Source organism: Aotus nancymaae, unplaced genomic scaffold (genome assembly GCF_030222135.1).
Source record: "Aotus nancymaae isolate 86718 unplaced genomic scaffold, 86718_ANA_hifiasm-v0.15.2.pri h1tg000022l_1, whole genome shotgun sequence".
Classification (NCBI taxonomy): domain Eukaryota; kingdom Metazoa; phylum Chordata; class Mammalia; order Primates; family Aotidae; genus Aotus; species Aotus nancymaae.
In genome coordinates this window covers 3223891-3243464 of record NW_026988435.1, presented here as the reverse complement: position 1 = coordinate 3243464, position 19574 = coordinate 3223891, and the positions used below count along the sequence as shown (strand labels likewise).

Genomic DNA, 19574 nt, shown 5'->3' with positions numbered 1-19574 from the left:
AACGCGTCAAGTTTAGCCTGGCAGCATCCCCTCCTTCCGTGCGGTTCCTCGCCTGAGGAGCCGCCTCCACCTGCAAGCGGTGCAGGAATTTTCGTTGTCGACTAACCCCCTCTAGCGCCGAACTGGCGGCATCGGAGGCGCGGCAGCCAGGCCGGGAGAAGGCTGGGCTTGGCCGGCTCTGCAGCGCGCCCGGCTCCGTCCCTGCCCTGGGCGCCCGCCTCGGCCGCGGGGGTCCCTCCCCGTCATCACGCAGTGTGGCCCCCAGCCTGGGGCGGGGGCTGCGGAGTCCCACCTCGTGCCCTGCGCCGCGGCTTCCGGGAGACCCGCGCGCTGGAGGGAGTGGGAGCCGCGAGGGGACGGCTCGTGCAGGGAGAGCCCTCAGCCCACGGCGCCCCTGCGCTGCCGTGGATGTGGCCACACGCCACGCGGCCCTGGGACTGCTAGGAGAGCGCGGCTCGACGCCACCACGCCGTGGACGCTCGGGGACCCCTGAATCCCAGCGTCAGGGCTGCGACGATGCTCGTGACCTCCACCGCGAAGTCACCTCCGCACGGCGACGCTAGGACCTCGCGATCCCGGGCGCCGTGCACCCGCGGGTTTCCCGCCTGATGTGACCCCCTCAGCTCTTCCTCCCCGCGCTCTGCTTTTCTAGGACTGGAAGCCGCGGAGGCGCTCGCCCCGGTGGGCAAGTTTGGGCGGCCCGCGCGAAGGACAGTCGCGCTGACCGCCGCCGCCGCGCGCTCTCCGGACGGGAGCGCCCGTCCAGGGCCCTCGCCCCCTCCTGCGGGGAGATGTGGAGAAGTCAGGGGGAGGCGGTGCTGGGAGCTGACTCGACCTAAAACGGCCCGCGCCGCTGCTGTGAAACGGGCGGCTAAGTGCTTGTGGGACTAAGGGCGGCCTCGGAGACGCCCGGAAAGCGGCGGCCACGGCCGGAGCGCGGCGCAGACGCGGCTGACTTGGAGGAGCCTGCGGTACGAGCCGCTGCCCTCGCCGCTCAGGCCCGGAGCTGAGGGCTCAGTGCGCGCCTCGACCGAACCCCTCGTGGCCCGCTTGAGCCGCCGTCCGCCCGGCTTTCCTCGCACCGGCCGGAGGAAAGTTCCCGCGGCCCCCACGCCTCTTCACCGCTGCTGCACCTCCCCCGCCTTTGGCTCCGCACGTGCCCTCTGGAGTCGGGAGAGGCGCTCGGGCCGCCCCGAATGCCCGCCCCACCTGGCAGTCCCTCCCCGCCCCCGTCCTCGCGGTGAGGCGCTCCCCACCCCCTCGCTCCCCTCCCCCAAACCACAGCCCGAGCTCGCTCCTGCGCGCGCGCTCTCTCGGGCCCAAGTGAATAGTCCTCGCGCGAGCGGGACACTGTGGTGGATGCAATTCCCCTCGCCTCCAGCCGCCAGGAGCTCCCCGGCGCCGCAGGCAGCGTCCTCCTCCGAAGCAGCTGCACCTGCACCTGGGCAGCCTGGACCCCCGTGCCTTGTCCCCGGGACCTCGCGCCGGGGGCGCCCCGGGACACCCCCCGCGGGCCGGGTGGAGGAGGAAGAGGAGGAGGAGGAGGAAGAAGACGTGGACTAGGATCCCCGTCCTACCCAGAACACCTGCCTGCGCTGCCGCCACTTGTCTTTAAGGGAGAGGAGAAGAGAGCCGGGGAGAACCATGGGGGGCTGCGAAGTCCGGGAATTTCTTTTGCAATTTGGTTTCTTCTTGCCTCTGCTGACAGCGTGGCCAGGCGACTGCAGTCACGTCTCCAACAACCAAGGTAAGGGACAGGGCGGAGGAGCGGGAGGGAGTGGGAGGAGGATGGTGCTTGGAGAACCAGGGCACTGGTTGCCTCCTGCAGGTAACTTCGTCCCGGGGTCAGCGTCTCTTGGCTCGCCACAAGGCGGGGTCGAGGATGTCCCCTTACCATATCGCCCTGTCTGGACCGCCTGGGACGGCGACCCCACGGGCTAGGATCCCTTCTGCTTCCAGATGTCTTTAAATGATTGCGTGAGCATTAGCTGCACTTGGATCCCGCCGCTGGCGGCCTTAGGACCGCTCCCCGCTGCGCTGTCTCTACCGGAGGTCAGGCTTCATGGCACAGACTTAATGGAGACTTCTTGGCTCTTGGTGGTCGCTCATTTCAGGGGAACGTGTGTGGTTCTCCCACATGCCTTCTTGAAAGGCAGGGTGCTCCCGCTGTACCCCGTGACCAGTTATCAGCCCTTCCCCTCCAGTAACTCTGCCGCCCTCGCCCAGCCTCAGTCCCCGTGCTTCATCCCCAATCCCTGCCACTGAAGTAGACTTACTTGAAATTCTTCCTAGACCAGATGCTCCAGATCTGTGTTGCGGTTTCATATTCTTGAGGGTGGGGAGTAGAACAGCGTTTAGGGTGAATTTCCAAGCTGTGAATACCCTATTCATGAAGTCAAGTCACTGAAAGATTTCTTGGAGGACTTTGTTTCGGTGGATAAAGTGGTAAAGTGAAGCTGAATAGTGTGTAAAAAGTGATGGAAATCCCTTAGAATATTTGAGCATCTTCCTTTTTTTATTCATACAGTCTTTATGAAACATGTCTCATTAGATTTCTGCTGTGATTAAAGATCTGTAAAAAATGCCACCTGCATATTCTAAGTCCTTTCGGACCAAGCATGAAACAACCATAAAAGTTTTCCAGCATGTACCTAGCTAGATATTCTCACTCTTGCTGTAATGACCATTATGTCACTTCAAATATTGTGTGTGGTGATCAGTTATAGTTATTTAACATATAAGGCATATGTTTTAGAGTCTCGAAGTAATTTTCAGATATAAAAATGGAGGTCAGATGGCTTGAAAGTGTGCACTTTTTTTGTGAGAAGGAGAAGGTTAAGGGAGAAGACAAGTAAACAACACAGCATTCTTTTTTTGTCATCAACATATATGGCCATTTTACTTAGATTTATAATTATTCAGGATCAAAATTAAGTTTTCATTCGTACAGTTGGTACTTTGGCATATTTTCCTAATTATTACAATTATTTTTACCTGACAGAATGCAATCACAAACATGTAGGTGAATTTGGAAACCATACGTAATACTCATGGCTTTGAAGATAGATCACATAATAGACACCAGTTATAGTGTCCTGCTTTGCTGTGGTGCTGTACACCATCACACTACATCTCTCATTTGTTTTTAGGGACTATTGGTATAAAATATTGAATGGGTAGTTACTTTATTTCTGTGAAGATAGAAGATTGTTAAAAAACTGTGAAACGACTACCCTTTTATTACAAGGAGAGAAAACAATATATAATAATTGGAAAGTCAGACATTGATATTGTACTTTATATTAGTAAATAGGGATAGTAGAGATGAGTACTTTGAGAGTCAAGCATACTAGAAGTTTATAACAGCTATTCCCATGCAATAATTTCCCCAAACAACATTTATCTATTTAAATATGATATATCAGTAATTACCCCAGGCCCTGGGGTTACTAACATGAATAAAACAGATATCTGAATCTACATATGACTCTAAAGTGCCATTCTACCAAAATATGTCCTGTTAAAGTATGGCTTTTCATAGTAAATTTAAGAGCATTGAGATGTTACTTATTAACCTCTTGCAGTAATTTTATCTGCTTACCAATTTTAATGACTTTCCCATAGTATTTACAGATGTTTTACCTAGAATATATGCCAAGCCTATGTAATTTATTTTTATTACTTAGCTTAACTTAGTGAATGAGCATTACCCAATTTTCCCATCAGTTAAATAGAAGCATTAAAGATTGTCTACTTAAACTCTTCATTTGAATTTGTATTGATACACTGAAAGCACAGGCTGTGTAGAAGAGTGCAGTGGGCAGAATAGTACCTAAAGATTAAATTGGATAAAATTTACATGACTTCTTCAAAAGAACACTTTAAAGTATAATCAGATTTTTTATCACACAAATGATTATTTATAAAATGATGCTTTTTATAGCCTAAAGTCATAGTGAATAGAATTTTTTCCTGATAAGTTGAGATAACTTTCAAATATTGAAATAATCACACTACAGGTTAATAAAATGCTAGCTTTCTAAATGTTATTCTTAATAACATTTTAGGGATATTTTCTTAACTTATAGTTTCATAAGAAAATATATGAAAGTATCTGTTTTTAAACATGGAAAGCATGGGACATTATAGAATTATCTATATTTAACATGTAAAGATTAATGTAAAATATAAATTTGATTTATTATACACATAAAAATAAACAGTAATGTAATTCATATTTAGTTTTGAGAAGATAGCTTTAATTTTACAACAATTTTCACTTTAAAGACTAATAGAATTAATGTTTTCATTTTGAAATATGTTATTTTATAGAGAATAAAATTACATTTTTATGTAACTTCTTCCTGATTAAGCCATTCACAAAGTAAAATTTTAATGTTATTTATCTGTTTTACCCAATTATATGACATCCTTCATGGCTGCAAAGAATGAATTCACTTTTCCTACAATTCCCACCCCACTCCTCAGTTTTCCATACATAAGCAAGGTGAAATGATGATGATAATGACAAAAAAGTAACCTACCTCATTATTTTAACATGGTGCTAACAGTAACTTGACTATAGACAAGATCTCTTCTCTTGTCTAACTAAGTGTGAAGCTAACTGTAAAGACAAAATAAATCAATTTGACTTTCTCTTCCTATTAACCAAACCTCCTTGAATCAATCAGAAAGTAAAGGTGCTTCCTAGATCACTTCATCTGATTAAGTAAGTGGAAACATGAATTGTGTTTAAGTCTCTCTCATAGTCCATTAATTTTCCCTATATTTAAAACCACAGTATTAATTAAGTGTTGGTAATTTTTATTTTAAAAATATTTTATCTTTCAAGGAATATAGCCTTTCATTTCTGTACTAGACACTTACATGAATATAAAACACAATCTTCATGTGTAAGCTAACCATATACTGTATATCACAGTGGCCAGTAGACACCAGGAATCTGTTTATCAAAAATTATTCTGCAGCAAATACTACTTTATAGCCTAAATGAGTTGATGCATCTCTAAGGGTGTGGTTCATGCTTTCAAAAATAATCAATTGCATACTCTGATAATTCAATTAAGTCAAAATATGGTATGGGTACATGAGTCTAGTGAAACTTTATTGCCAATACTTTGTAAATCAGTTTTTCCCCCAAGGCAATTCAGTGACAAAATAAACAAGCAAAACAATAGTGTGACTGGTTGGTTTCATTAAATTTATTAATTTGAGTGAATCAACTGCATAATCCACTGAGTTGTATGTAAATACAAGTAAATATATCTAAGCAGAGAAACATCTGATTAACAAATTCATAGCCTATAATTAGTTGACCTTCCACAAGTTTTATTCACAAACTCTGACTGACTGTTGTTCTTATATTTATAGAAATGGAGACATTGAGGAAACTTTTTAAGAATGTTCAAGAGTGAACATTAAAATACTGAAAATATTAAAAATTTTGTTATGTTAGGGACCCTGGATTACTTACAAAGAATGTTTCTGAAAGACCGTTGACTTAGATGAAATTAGTTTTTGAGGGTAAACTATTTATAGTTGTAAGGGTTCCAGAGATTGTTATCACACCCATTCTTATTAGGCATAAGTATAAATACAACTTAGAATATAATTTTATTAAATATTTACAATATAAAATAAGTAATTATATAATTAATCTTTATTGATTAGCATCCAAAGTACAAAGATAAAATATTTTTATGCTGATCCAGCAATGATCATCTAAGTGTTGTTTGTTCTGATCTTGGGATAATACTATATCTAAAAAATTTTTCTTGCACAGAAATTATACATAATCCTTAAGGAACTCTTCTTCAAACCAAAAATAACTTAGATGAATATCATTAAAGTTAATGTAGTATTCATGAGTACAGCACTTTTATATGAATTTCCTAAGGGACAATTATATGTCTGATGGTACCAGGTAAATTAATGATTAAATTACATCCTTTTACTTTTTAGTTACTTTTACATCACAAAATAAGTACTAAAATATATAAATGACTTAGTACAAAAGATACCATAAATTTTTCTCTACCAACTCTCTTTCCCTATCACAGTTTCAGTAACTCACTCTCTTTCCCTCTTCCCCCTCACATACACAAGTGCTTCTGACTACATGCTCCATTTGTTCTAAATGGTGAAAGAAAAGATCCCACTTCACACTGTTCATCAACCAAATCCCAACAGTAATAGAAATTTTTTCATTGTACCTTTGACTCACCATCTTGGGATTATAAACATGCTGGAAATCAATATATATAGTTAGGTGATAAAATAGGTTGCTTTGTCCAACATACATTGTCAATCATGTAACCAAGCTAAATTCATACAGGATCAAATTGCCTATCTCTAGTGTTTTATTCAACTTGTATTTTAATCAGACTGACATTAAAAAAAAATGAAGATATAGTTTGTTCTTGCATTATTTTATTATTGTTTTCTGTAATCTAAAATTTAGATTATAGATTTAAAAAGAAAAATAAGGCACATGCCCTCATAGAATTTGTGAAAGTAAATAATAAAGGTTGTAATAATTATATATGGACAAAGCAACAAAGGCACTAAGAAAATAACAGTAGAGATACGCTATTTGAAATGAGACAGTTGGAAAGACTTGTCTTTGAAGGTGACATTGAAGCCTCATTCTCAGGGAAGAGAAAGAGCTCATTCTGCAGAGTGGGAAGAAGTGCATACCATGTAGTGGAAACTGCCTGAGCAATAGTCTTGAAGAGAAATTAGCTTGACACATTTAAAAAACCGAGTCCAGGGTGACTGGAACTTACTTTGCAGGGAAGAGAGTTGCAGCAAGTGAGGTCTGAAAGACGGTGGGAACCAGAGTACTCAGAGTAGAATAAGATCCATGTTAAGAAGCTTGAGTTTTTATATTATCCCAAGTAAAACATGAAGCTATATTACATTTTAATAGCACCTTGGCTAGTGAGCAAAAACTTATTTGGAAGATGACAAAAATAGAATTAGGAGTCAGTTGCGGTTGTCCAGGAGAGGTGTAGGGTGACCTGGCCTAGAGTGATTGCAGTGGAGATGAAGAGAAGAAGACGGGTTTGAAATATGTTTATAGGACCATCTTGTCTTTTAGGGAAATAAATGCAAGAAGCCAAGATAAGTTTTTCATTATTCCCCATTAAAATTACCTGGATAAATATTGATAATTGTCAAGGGATAGGCAAGATGAAGTAGAACAAAAATATGTAGCAAGGCTGAGATGTGTATTTTACACTTTATTCAGTTCAAACAATAATTTAAAACATTTTAATAGGACAATTTTGTTATTTCAAGCCTTTGTACATAAGGTAAACTCATTTGGATCAACAAATGCAATTTGATTCATTTCTGACATGGTAACTTTTTATATGTAGTTATTTTTTGTCAGTGCATGACTGTACAAGTAGGTAGGGATATCTTCACAAGATATATAGTAAGCCAACAGAGTCTAGTTTTTAGCTAATAAAGAGCAATATGTGAGGATTTGACATATGTACCAGTTTTAGTCATTGCTGTTATGATCAAATTACTGTTATTGAAAACACAAATTCTAAGTGATACTGGATATAAAATAGTGTGTTTTCAGATACTTTTAATTATATTTAATCTCTGTATTTTGTTTAAATGAAGAAAACGAAATGTTCAGCAACACCTAGAAAATGAGATTTCAGGGTATATGGTATTTTGGGAGATGGTGTGAGGAAAGACACTGTTCTACTTTTAAGTAAACAACAGTAAATTTTATGCAATTACAAATTTTATCTGACCAGTTAATTACTGATTATTTTGAGTTACTTTTTAATAATACCACATGAAAATCATTACTAAATATAGAGAACATAAACATCCTTAACACTCACACACTTTTTTTTTAGAAAATTCATGTTCTGGAGATACTTCATTTAAGTGTTTCTAAATGTATTTTAATATATATCCAAATGCAATAAATCTTACATTTTACTTTAGTGCTTCAGAATGTTCTGGAAAATACTATTTTTATAGTTATTTCCTTTAAATAAGCCATATAACTTCTTATGGGCTATACAGTTTCAGTTTTCAATTATACATATTCTAAAACAAAATAATTTAAACAGATATTTATTGCCTGCTATATGGATAGGCAATGTATTTGCCATATATAAAGGTTCGAGGAGAACTTTTTCTTCCAGAATATATTATCTAGTAGGGAGTTTACAGTCTGTTTCCAGATCTGACAGGAAAAATTTCTGTTTTCTCAAAATCAAATTAATAATCAAGTATAAAAACTTAAAAAAGGTATTTGTTATATGACAGTATATACCAATTAACCCCAATAATATAAAGTACTCATGTACCATTTATTTAAAAATACTATTATTTTATTACATTTTATCTTTAAGAAAATAAATTACTCAGCAACCGTGAATTTAATATCAGGCATTATGCTAAGTATTGAGGCTACACAAAGATTATTTTCACATTCTGTTCTCTGGAATCTCAGTTTGCTTGTTGGCATTTTATATTTTGAGTAATTGATATTTATTTTTTATTTACTTGATGGTTTCTATAAGGTGAAGAATTTTACAGTAAATGATGTTACATGGGAGAAAGAGAAGAGAGTAAAGAATTGCTATATACCTTATGTGTTTTATTTGTAAGTTGCTTCACAAGAATCTTCTGATGTTGTATGGATTGGCAGATGTTCTACTTAATTACATAAAAATGTATAAATATGCATTTTACAAACATGTTCATATATACAAAAAATAAATATTTCACACATTTAATGGCTTTTTGTAGACTGATGTGTGAGTTGAGCTTTTATCCAAACAAAATATGTTAGATTGGCCTATTCTGGCATGCTTATTGTTGGTGGGTTAGTTATTGAAAACTGTAATTCATGTTGAAGATGCTAAGTTTCCAATTTCAAATAGTAGCAATCATATGTTTTAACTGAGCTTTGTGAGAATTGGGATGAAAGTATGTATTTTCACTCCAGGTCCTGAAAAATATATTGAGCTAGTTTCCTAGGATTCTGAGTCCTCCAGCTTTTGGCTTATTTGGTGACCTGTGCTTGGTAGATGTAATTGACAACTCATTGTGCTTCCTACTGTTTCACTTCCTAACTTTATGTGTAAAACGCATACTTTTTGATCAGAGGAAATATGAAATAACATTGCTTTAGAAAATGGCTATTAAGGAGGTAGAAATATTTAATCTATTATTTTACTCTGGTAATATTAAGTATCTTTGTGGATATCTGGATAAAAAGTAAGGTACTTTTATATAATTTAAAAGTATATTTTAAATAATTTATATATAATTTATTGTGTTAATTCCCTAATGATAGTAGAGTATGTGTTCTTTCAGGTGACTATACTATGTTATGATACTTGTATTTTGAGCTACATGAGTGTTGCAAAGAGAAGCACATTCTTTTATAGTACATAGAGTATAACATCTAGAAATAGGAAAGCACTTACTTTTAATATTAGAAAAGATCCATAACTTTAAAAAAGTATAGAAACTTGCCTACTTGTGGTAATTATATTTAGATATATTTTTCTTTTATTTTTATTTTTTATTTTTTTATTTATTTTTTTATTTATTTTATTTTTTTTTTATTGCATTTTAGGTTTTGGGGTACATGTGAAAAACATGCAAAGTTGTTGCATAGGTGCATTCATGGCAGTGTGATTTGCTGCCTCCCTCCCCCTCACCCATATCTGGCATTTCTCCCCATGCTATCCCTCCCCAACTCCCCCCCCACTGTCCCCCCTACTTCCCCACAATAGATATATTTAAAGCAAGTTAATAAAGATAAATGTTGTATACTAGGAAATAAAAAGGCATTGCATTAATATATATCCTAAGTAAGAAGTATCTAAGAATAATTGAAATGATTGCCCCCAAATTTGGGTGGAATTAGTCTTGGTAACATTTTAATTTTTATTTTTAAAGAGAAGCATGTTGTTCCTTATGTTGCTATAAAATGACACTAATATTGCAAAGCATAATTGAAATTAAATGATTAAATAGATAATTATGTAGAGGCCAATAAATTAGTTATTCTGAGAATTGATATCTCGCCCACCTAAAATTGATTTTTAAATACAATGCAGTAGTTAAGTAGCTATAAACATACCAACAATTAAAGATAAATAGAGTCAGGAGAAAAGCTGATTCATGACACTATTGTTTAAATGATTCTATTTGTTAAGGATTCTCTCTGGCTGTATATATTGAACAATTCTCTGGCCTATGTCCCTTGATTTATGCCAGTATACAAGTGTCTATTGATGACAATCTTAGCTAAAACTTTTTTTTTAATATTAACAATCTCTTATTTTCTTCCTCTCGAGTTAAAGTATACTTAAATATTGTTTATCTCATGAAGGAAAGTGAAAGTAATTAGTAGTTGCCATGAAGTGTGATAAGAAATAGTCAAGCAAACAGATTCTATTGTACAAAGTCATAAAAGAATTGTATCAATTTTTAAAATAAAATGAAATCTATATATTGCTCGACTTGTTAGCAATCAGCATAATGCCTCATCAAAAAATAAAGACTGTAGTATCTTGGAAAATTGTAGAATATTGGAACATTTAATGAGATAAGTTCATTGTCATCTAGGCTATTTTATATGTTCAATTTAATGAGGGAGCTGTGATAAAGAGATCTTCATTTTTATCTGAAAAAGAAACAGAACAACCTTGAAAGTGTATACTGTTGGTGTAGCATATTGCTTAACATGTTTAGAAAAGAAGTGGAAATTAGCATGCTCCAATTTTATTGTTATTTTTACGATACTATAGTAGAGCAAAAAGGTCCTTATAGTATGATAACTTACTGTCTTATTGTGTTATGGTATCATAACTTCATTTTATAGGTTAGACAAAATGTAGTTCACCTAGTTTATTAAAATAACAGCTTGCTAGTTTGTTTAATAAAAATTACACATGTAAGAACCTTTATAATATCCACTACTTTATGAACAGGAATCTATTTATTTTGTTTATTTTCTTAGATTTTTCAAGAACCCTATTAATCAGAAATGTGGAATTCAATTTAATAATTTATTTTAAGGTTAGTAATCTAAAGTTTTAATAGGTCTATTAAAGCTAAATCATATATTTTTTTTAAAAATGCTACCAAACCTTAAAATCAGATACAATTTTTAAACATATTTCTATTGTAAGTTTCTCAAATGCTTCTTCATTGCAATTTATTTATAGTTATCTTTGGGTTTTTTAAATTTACTCATTTTCATTTTTTTCCTTTGATATAAACACTTAGGTTCTTAATCTCATAGGTTTTATATATAATAAACATTTTTTCCTAGAATTCTCAAACTAGTTCTACAATAAATATATATTCATTGAATTTTTAAATGTAATATTTTGACACCTATTATGTTTGCTGTTATGGGAAACAGGAAATACAAAGGTGGGCCACTGCTCCAACTTGTGAGAGCTTACAATTTAGCTAATGGGATCAGTGAATAATCAAAACAATTTTTAAGAATGAAAGTAACATGTATTTAGCTATACAGTTGGTAAGCTACCATCTATAAACTATGGTTTACAGAGATAAAAAGTACTGTTCTCAAGGATGTAAGAATTAATATACAGACACATTGAGAATAAATATTCATTCAGGGTATCGGTCATGACCATATGTTAGCCATGATTTGTGTGACTCCTTAAAATGAAGTAAGATTTGCCAGCTCCCCTGCCTCTGCCCTCCCGCGAAGGACAGTGTTATAAGATTGAAGAGGTATACCTGAAATTAAAATACAATATAAGATGGATAAAATGAAGGGACATAATATAAACTTTACACATAAGCTTGAAAACTTGAGAAGCTTGAGTTACACATGGGAAATGAAAATGAGTCTTACATTTATCAAGATTTATCAGGATGAATCTATGAAAATAATTAGGGAATTAAGATGAATGACTCCTCTAGAGACCTCCATTTTTAACTAACTGAATTAGTTTTTATGCATTTAAAGATTAAAATTTCTGCATTTAAGGATAAAAAATTAATATCCAAGTGAATAATGTTTTAGATTGAGCATAGAACGTTTAAGTAAGTAATGTGACTTGGCTTTTTTGTTGAAAGCTTTATCTTACTCTTTATAAATGTTATATTTAGTGATGGAAGCTTTCTTTAAAATATAACAACATAAAATCTAAATTTTAATAGATTCTGTATGGCTTTGTTTATTGATTATTTTACCTTTAGATGAACATAAAATTGACAATACATATATGGTTTACAGTATATCCAATCTATTTCTTCAAATACCTATAGCTAATTGTCAGCTCCTATCATGTTAAATGTTTGTTTTATTGTAATTTTCTCTTTCAACTGTATTAAATATTTTTTAGCAGTATTGCAGAACTTTGGAATTGCCAGTATTCTTTAATATTTATCTTTAGAAATTAGGTAAATTGCTGTTTGATAGAGCCTATATTTTTATATTCGAGACGCATATAGAATTAGAAATTGCTGCCAGAACTTGGTATTTTTAAACAGAGAAAAATCAATAGCAGATTACCCATGATTAACTGTTGACATTTAGATTTGTACATTTAGAATGTCAAAAAGCAGTGAAAACTATCAATCTCGTTTCTATATTACAATTATACTCCTATTTTTAAATTCAGCATTTTATGGTCCTTCTTCCCATATATGTGATATAGCCTTTTGGAAATAAATAATTATAATAATTACAGATCTTTTGGTAAAACTGATGACCTTTAATAATTATTTAGTCAAAAATTATAGGTCTACTGATAAAGCTAATAGATTATTCATAACTTTAAATGCATCTAGGTTTTTTGTTGTAATTACAATACCCTAGTGCAGGCATCATTTTTAAATTATGAAAATAAATATTTTATAAGATTAGATTAATATATTTCTCCTTTAATCTTTATACAGTGTCTAGCATATGGTTATTTATTGCTTTCATAAAGTTATTTTAACTCTATGCCAGATTATACATTATAAGTCTTTGATGTGTTTTCTTTGATAGTAGATTATTTACTTAGGCTGTCAGAAACTGACTTATAACCAGACTTTACTGAATTGGAGATATTTCCAAAGTTTTTATACCTTAATTCTAGAAGATTGTGATTTTATATTGACTGTACTACACACACACAAAACACCTGTGATATAGATACCATTTTTCCAAATGCACCTCTAGCTTGGTTGGAAATTCTCTAGATAATGGCACTGAAATATAGTAGACCTAAATGGTACCTGTAAAACTAATGAAAAACCACTAGTTTCCTCTTTAATATATTGGTGATAATCTATTTCTTGTCCAAGTCCAAGATTATTTTGTTCAGTGCAATTGCTTTCAACTTCTGGTTTAAATATGAACTTGCTCTATTTCAATGCGAAGGAGGTAGGAAATATTTTATGTGTATTTCTATTTTCCATTTCTTTCTATTAGCTGTTCTTGAATTGGAATGATTATGGTTTATGCTTTCATGTCTACATTCTTTATATAATACTTATGTATCTCATGTTATTTCCAAATATTTTTCCCAAGTTGCCTTTTAACTATATTTATTACAGTTTCAAAAACAAAATGGGCTTCAGCCCTCAAGATTTTTTGACTTTTCTTTTCCTTCTGAGACTTGCTTCTGAAGACTCATGCACACATTGATCAGTAGGCAATTGTGAAATAAAATGCCCATTTACCCATCACTGAATAAGTCCTCCATATACTAGTGATAAGCTCCCTGACAATAAGTCAGTTGTACAATTACAACTAATGGAACTTATTCCTAAGTGGGGTTCCTTATCTTTCAATTTAAATCAACCTAAATCCAGTCACCTAATATACATATGAAGAAGAGTGTTTGACACCTGCCTAGGTGTAGGTGGATGCCAGAGGGTGGAGAAGGTAAACTCAGGTATAGGAGGAGCATTTACGTGGACTCAGGTTGACACAAAAGCATGGGCATCTGGGTTTACTGCATGTGCGCACTGATCTTGAAACCTCATACACATATATAATCTTTTCATTTATTTAGCTCTGAGAAAATTTTCCTTCAGTGAGAAAAGCTAGAAAGCAGTTGAAAGAAAGTTGAGAATTTAAGTATTAGGATGACTCTCCATGGGAAAGCCAAGTTTTCTTTCCCAGCCCTCATTCCTTAACATTGAATATTTTTGGAGGAGTTTATGATTTTTATGGAGCAATGTGTATTAGTCTTCTTTGTTAATTTTTTGAATTTACAAAAATGTGTAGAGAACCCTTGCCCATCCTATTTAACTGCATTTTCTAGATATGTTATAGCTTCAGGTTAATACATCATTCATCAGAGGATGTTATGATGGCAAACATTTTTTTTTGAAGATATAAAGTATGCTAGAAAGCAATTAAACAGAATATTGAAAACTATTCATATACTCAGATCAATTAATTCCACTTTATGAATTTAAATTCAAGAGAAATGACAAAGAAAAGGCAGGCCAAGAATTATATACAAGGATTTTATAAATATAAAATGGAAGAATTGGAATCAAAATAAATGTCCTAAAATAGGAAAATCTTTGCACAGAGAAAACTTTGTTCATTTGAAAAAAAGATTCTTCAACAAAGGCATGTGCATCAACAGAAGTCCCCAATTCCTTTGCATGAGATAAATGGATAGACTGGCCAATGAGAGAGAACATAAGAGAGGTGACAGGCGATTGAGGAAGGAAGGCTGACAGAAACAGTCTAATGGAGATTCAGGGGTTACTTTACAGTGGCTAAGAAGACAGTTAAAAATTCATGATTATTGTTCTATTTGGGGTTGTTTTTGTGACTAGGTTGGTAACTTTCCACCCCAACATCTTTACTTTGAAACTTTTGCTAGTCTGTTATACTCTGGAAAAATAAGAATACAGATGATAGCGTGGGGATGGGGGCAAATGATCTGAGAAAAGAAGATCACTTGCCCTCATCCCCACTCAAAAACAAAAAAGGAAAAATAAACTAAACATGTCAGAGTTTAGTTAAGTGGGATTCTGTAAAACCTTTGCCCTATCCTTTTAGATTGTTCAGAACAGCAGCTGGATCAGGAATTTTATTCCCATCTGGTACTAAAATGAGTTCCTAATCCCTTCAGAGGAGATAACATGGATCTATCTAACATGACAGCATTGCCACAGAATTTACAAAGAGCAAAGGAATGAAAGAAAATGAAAAAAATCTAAGAATGTGTCCACGATGTGTGCTCTTTATCTTATCAGAAAATTCATGTCAAATGTATAAGAGGTGGTGTTTAGGGATAGAAAAGAAACTTTAAAGAACCCTTAAGGATATGGAATCCACTTTCATATGCTTTCATACGCTTCACCTTCACACTAGCTTCACCCTCGGTTTTATGAGTGCATAAAACATTAGGAATGGCTTTTCCAGCTGTCCTTTGCTCCTGGAAATAAACCCTGGAATCAGATGTGTGACCATGTTTTCTGGCCAGAGTTAAAATTGGGAAGTATTTTAGCAAAATTGAAGGAGATAGACTGTGTCTGTCTCCATCTCCATTTTCCTGGATAATCAACAGTGCTCCATTCCCGAACACCTCCATACCTCCATCATTCTGAGCTTCCCAATATCTTTTGGTGGTTTTGCAGGGCCACCAACCTAGACTGTCCTTGCTGCCTGATACACAGCCAAGAGCTGACTCCACATCCTTCTTGACTTCTGGCAACCAGATAATTAATTTTTATCACATGCTCTTACTGACAAATACATTTCCATTTTGAATGGCAACACCTACAGATCTAGAGATAATGTAAAAAATATAGTGACATACAAACTGTTGGTGTGCCTAGGGTTAGGAAATAGATTTCTACATATAGACGAAGCTCCATACTTAGACTTATTGGCTGTGTTTTGGAGGTTGGAAGCTGTCTCAGCCCAACTTTATAATGGTTGTGAAAGAGGGCACACTGAGGCATGGAGAAAAAGCATCTCACACTTTATCTTAGGCTGATAAGGATCACTGTTTATCAAGAACTTTTGCTTAAAATGTATGAAAGTTCCTTTTTAAAAAGAAATTTGATGGGAGTAGAGGAGAATCATTGTTTTTGTGTTTGGAAACTTATAAAGGGAAAAAATTACCCCACATAGTCCAGAGGGTAAAGGAGAACAGTTAAATATATAATCATCTCATTTTACAGATGAGGAAACTGAAGCCTAGGGAAAATAAGTAATTGCTATGGGGTCACATAACCAGAAGCAGACTCAGGTTTTGATCTCCATACAGTTTAGTTCCTCTCAAAAAATATGTGCTCTCAATCACTACAGAATGCTCCTTTTTCAATAAGATTGTACTAGAAATAGCTGGATTATGAGGAGTATGTGCCAAGTACCCAGAGGAAAAGAGGTGTGATCATTTGCTTGCCCTCCTCTTCTTGGGAATTACTAATACTTTTTAAACATTTTTGTATTCGACAATTAGCGCTGCTTCTTTATATATGTAGTTTATGGCTATATAGGAGCACTCCTCCAGTCTCAAGTGGAAATAGATGTAGCATTAGGTGTCGCATCTGCTGCCTATCTCATTTTTCTTTTCAACATTCTGACTTGAAGATTGAAATTCTGTATTAAATGCTGATGAGTATCATATTAATACCTAGGAAATAAATATTGTGTGTAAAGTTTAAGTTACTGAATTTTGTTCAAAATTCCAAAATAGCTTACCTAGCTATTACTGTAATTCTTATAACCTTTCAGGCAGTTACTTATATTCTGACCTAATAGTGTCTGTAAACACATGCACATATATGCACGTGCACATGTGCACACACACAAATACTATGCTGTTTGCTCCATAAACATAAGTTCTTTTTTACTCGAGTGCAGTGGTTCACATAATCCTAAGTATCTCATTTAGTGCTATAAGGAAAAGAACTATAAATTTAAAGTATATGTACATTTTAATTTTTTCTACTATAATTCAGGTCATATTTCATTAAATACTCCAAATATAACTTGCTTGAGACTGTAGTTATTAGGAATATCAATTCTAATTTAGGCTCAAAACAAATGGGTAACATCAGGTATTTGTGCTTACAGAGGATATTTCCCTGAAAACCTCAAACGTGTTATACTCAGCAGTCTTTCTTACTAATGCACATATAAAAATGTATTGTATCTCCAATTGATAGAGGATTTGCCATACCAGAAAAAAAGAAAATACCAAGTGCTTTTCAACTGCGTATATTAACTTCTACCACTTTTTTATTTTTATTCTACCTCTGTAAGGTAAGTAAGTAGCATAAATTACTGTGCTTATTTTATGATGGAATTTATTTGGATGTTAAGTTACTTGACAAAGCTGATAGGGCAAATTAGTAATCACAAAGGAAAAAAAAAGCAGATTTTAAGCCTGTTTGATCTGTGTACTTCCTATTAGTAAATTGGAAGGAGAATTTCAGGAAAACTTCTATAATATTAAAATGTAAATATGTAATGTAAGTATATTACATTTAAATATTATATTTATTTAAATCTTAAAAATTGTAAAACACATTGAAGCTGTATCTTTTATAATAATCTGTTTTAAAGGTAATTATTTGGAAAAACTTCTTAGGGAGAAGGGGCAATGGGGGGACATTGTTCACAGGATATATAGTTCTAGTTACACAAGAGACGTAAGTTCAAGAGATCTGTTGTACAGCACGGTGAGCATAGTTAATGATAGAGTAGATGTTAAGTGTTCTCACTGCGCAAATGGTAGCTACGGAAGGTAACGCATTTGTTAATTAGCTACATTTAACCATTCCATGTCTTACATGATAAATATAATTTTATCTGCTAATTTAAGGAAAAAAATTTGCTTTCCCTGGATTTATATTCCTTGGATAGTTTTTAAATCAGAAGCTAATAGTTATGATTTTAAGTATTATCATTTTTACTCATTTTATTTACATATATTATTTTTGCGGGCATAAGACCATTTACTATGTGCTTTTGCTTCTTTATCATCTGTTTACTAATTTGTCCTGTATGTTTAAACTGTATACTAAACACTGTACAAGCTGTCTTGATTAATGAGCAATAATGAAAACTTAAGTACCTGCTGAGAATCCATACAGTTTGAGTCATCAGCCCCCAATTCTTCTCCATGTGGGTTACTTTTGATTTTTTTCCAATTCAGATCTATTATAGCCCCTATCAAGTCTTAGTGTCTGTAAGAATTGTTACACAACTTGTTCTCCCGAGCCCACTCCAATGAGTTGGAGTTAGTGTCTATGAGACAGTGTTTGCGATTCATTTTTAATAGGCATCCTTATATGATTTATTCGCAGATGGTTTGAGAAACCCTGAATTGGACATTCCTATCCGTAAGTTCTTTGCAAGCAATAGGAATTGAAGCTAGCTAACATAAACAGAAAATAGATTACTTATTAGATAGTCCACAGAATCAAAGAATATCTTAGAAAACAACTTCAGAAAATGATGGCAACTAGGACAGTACCTGGAATGTAGGCATCAGGAAATACTCATCAGTCACATTGCGTTGAATTGATTTCAACTCTGCTTCCTCTCCTTGCATAACTCAGCTGAAAACTCAATGCTGCAAGAGGAAATCTGATTGGCCTTGACTGGGTCAAGCCCCTGCATCATAGAAAGGGTGGAGTTTTTTGATTGACAGCCTTACCATGACTGGACGCTATGTGGGAAAAGTAATTCCTTAAAAATGCTGTCACTAAAACAAGTGGAATAATGGATGGCCAAAACTCAGCATATATAATCATTTCACTGATCATGTGATCATCCAAATAATTTCTTTCAGATTTTAGCCTTTATTTTAAAAACTCAAGAAGCGAATATGACTTTATCTAACTCAGGGTCTCTAGGGTTTAACAGTTCAGCCTACAATGTTTAGGTATGATTTTACTACTACCATGGAAAGAATATCAATAATATAGGATGCTTATTATAATAGAATCATGAAGCTAATGTCCCAAGAGTATAGTATATATTTGCTTTTCCCCAGGCATAGTTTAAAACATCTTTTGTCCTGTTAAAACTCTTATTCTGCAATATAGAAGATGAGGAAATATGTAGGTGACCTGAACTTCTGACCTTTCTTTTACAAGAAACTTGACTTTTAGCAAATGGCTTTTGCTAAGTCCACAATTTTAGTACATTCAAAATATTGTATAATATTCTGGTCGTTACCATTTGCCTGGTTAACATGAGAAAATTGGTGCCACCAAATATTGTGCCCAATATTGATCTGGTTTCCATATACAATTATTATGCTTTTAAAAATGAATTGATTCCTAAACTCTGGAACAAAATCAATATATTTCTAAGCCTAATATTTTTTAAATAACCAGTAACTGGCACTTGAAGGGAATTGGATTTTAGGACTGCCAATGTTTCATCTAAGGAAAATTTAACAAGAAGATTACTTTTCTGTGGGCTACTTTCCCAGAAATAACCGCCCACATGCAGTAGTGTAAGCTGTAAGTTATTGAGTGCTTACTCTTCATTGGATACTATACTTAGTAGTTTAATATATTTAATTATATAACCCTCACAA

General features: G+C 35.5%; 1 protein-coding gene across 3 annotated transcripts in view; it reads left to right on the top strand.

The window, feature by feature from the left end:
- Positions 1 to 1551: 1551 nt before the first annotated feature.
- Positions 1552 to 19574, top strand: part of EPHA6 (EPH receptor A6) — a 991737-nt gene continuing 973714 nt past the window's right edge. For 2 of the 3 annotated variants that reach the window (XM_012474154.2, XM_012474153.2), the window contains exon 1: positions 1722 to 1747. Coding sequence is in view for 1 of the 3 variants with exons in the window: in XM_012474152.2 (XP_012329575.2) it covers positions 1645 to 1747 (103 nt within the window). In the remaining 2 variants the exon portion in view is untranslated. Of the gene's footprint in view, positions 1748 to 19574 lie in introns of all 3 variants that reach the window. The other variant, XM_012474152.2, reaches the window with a different exon arrangement.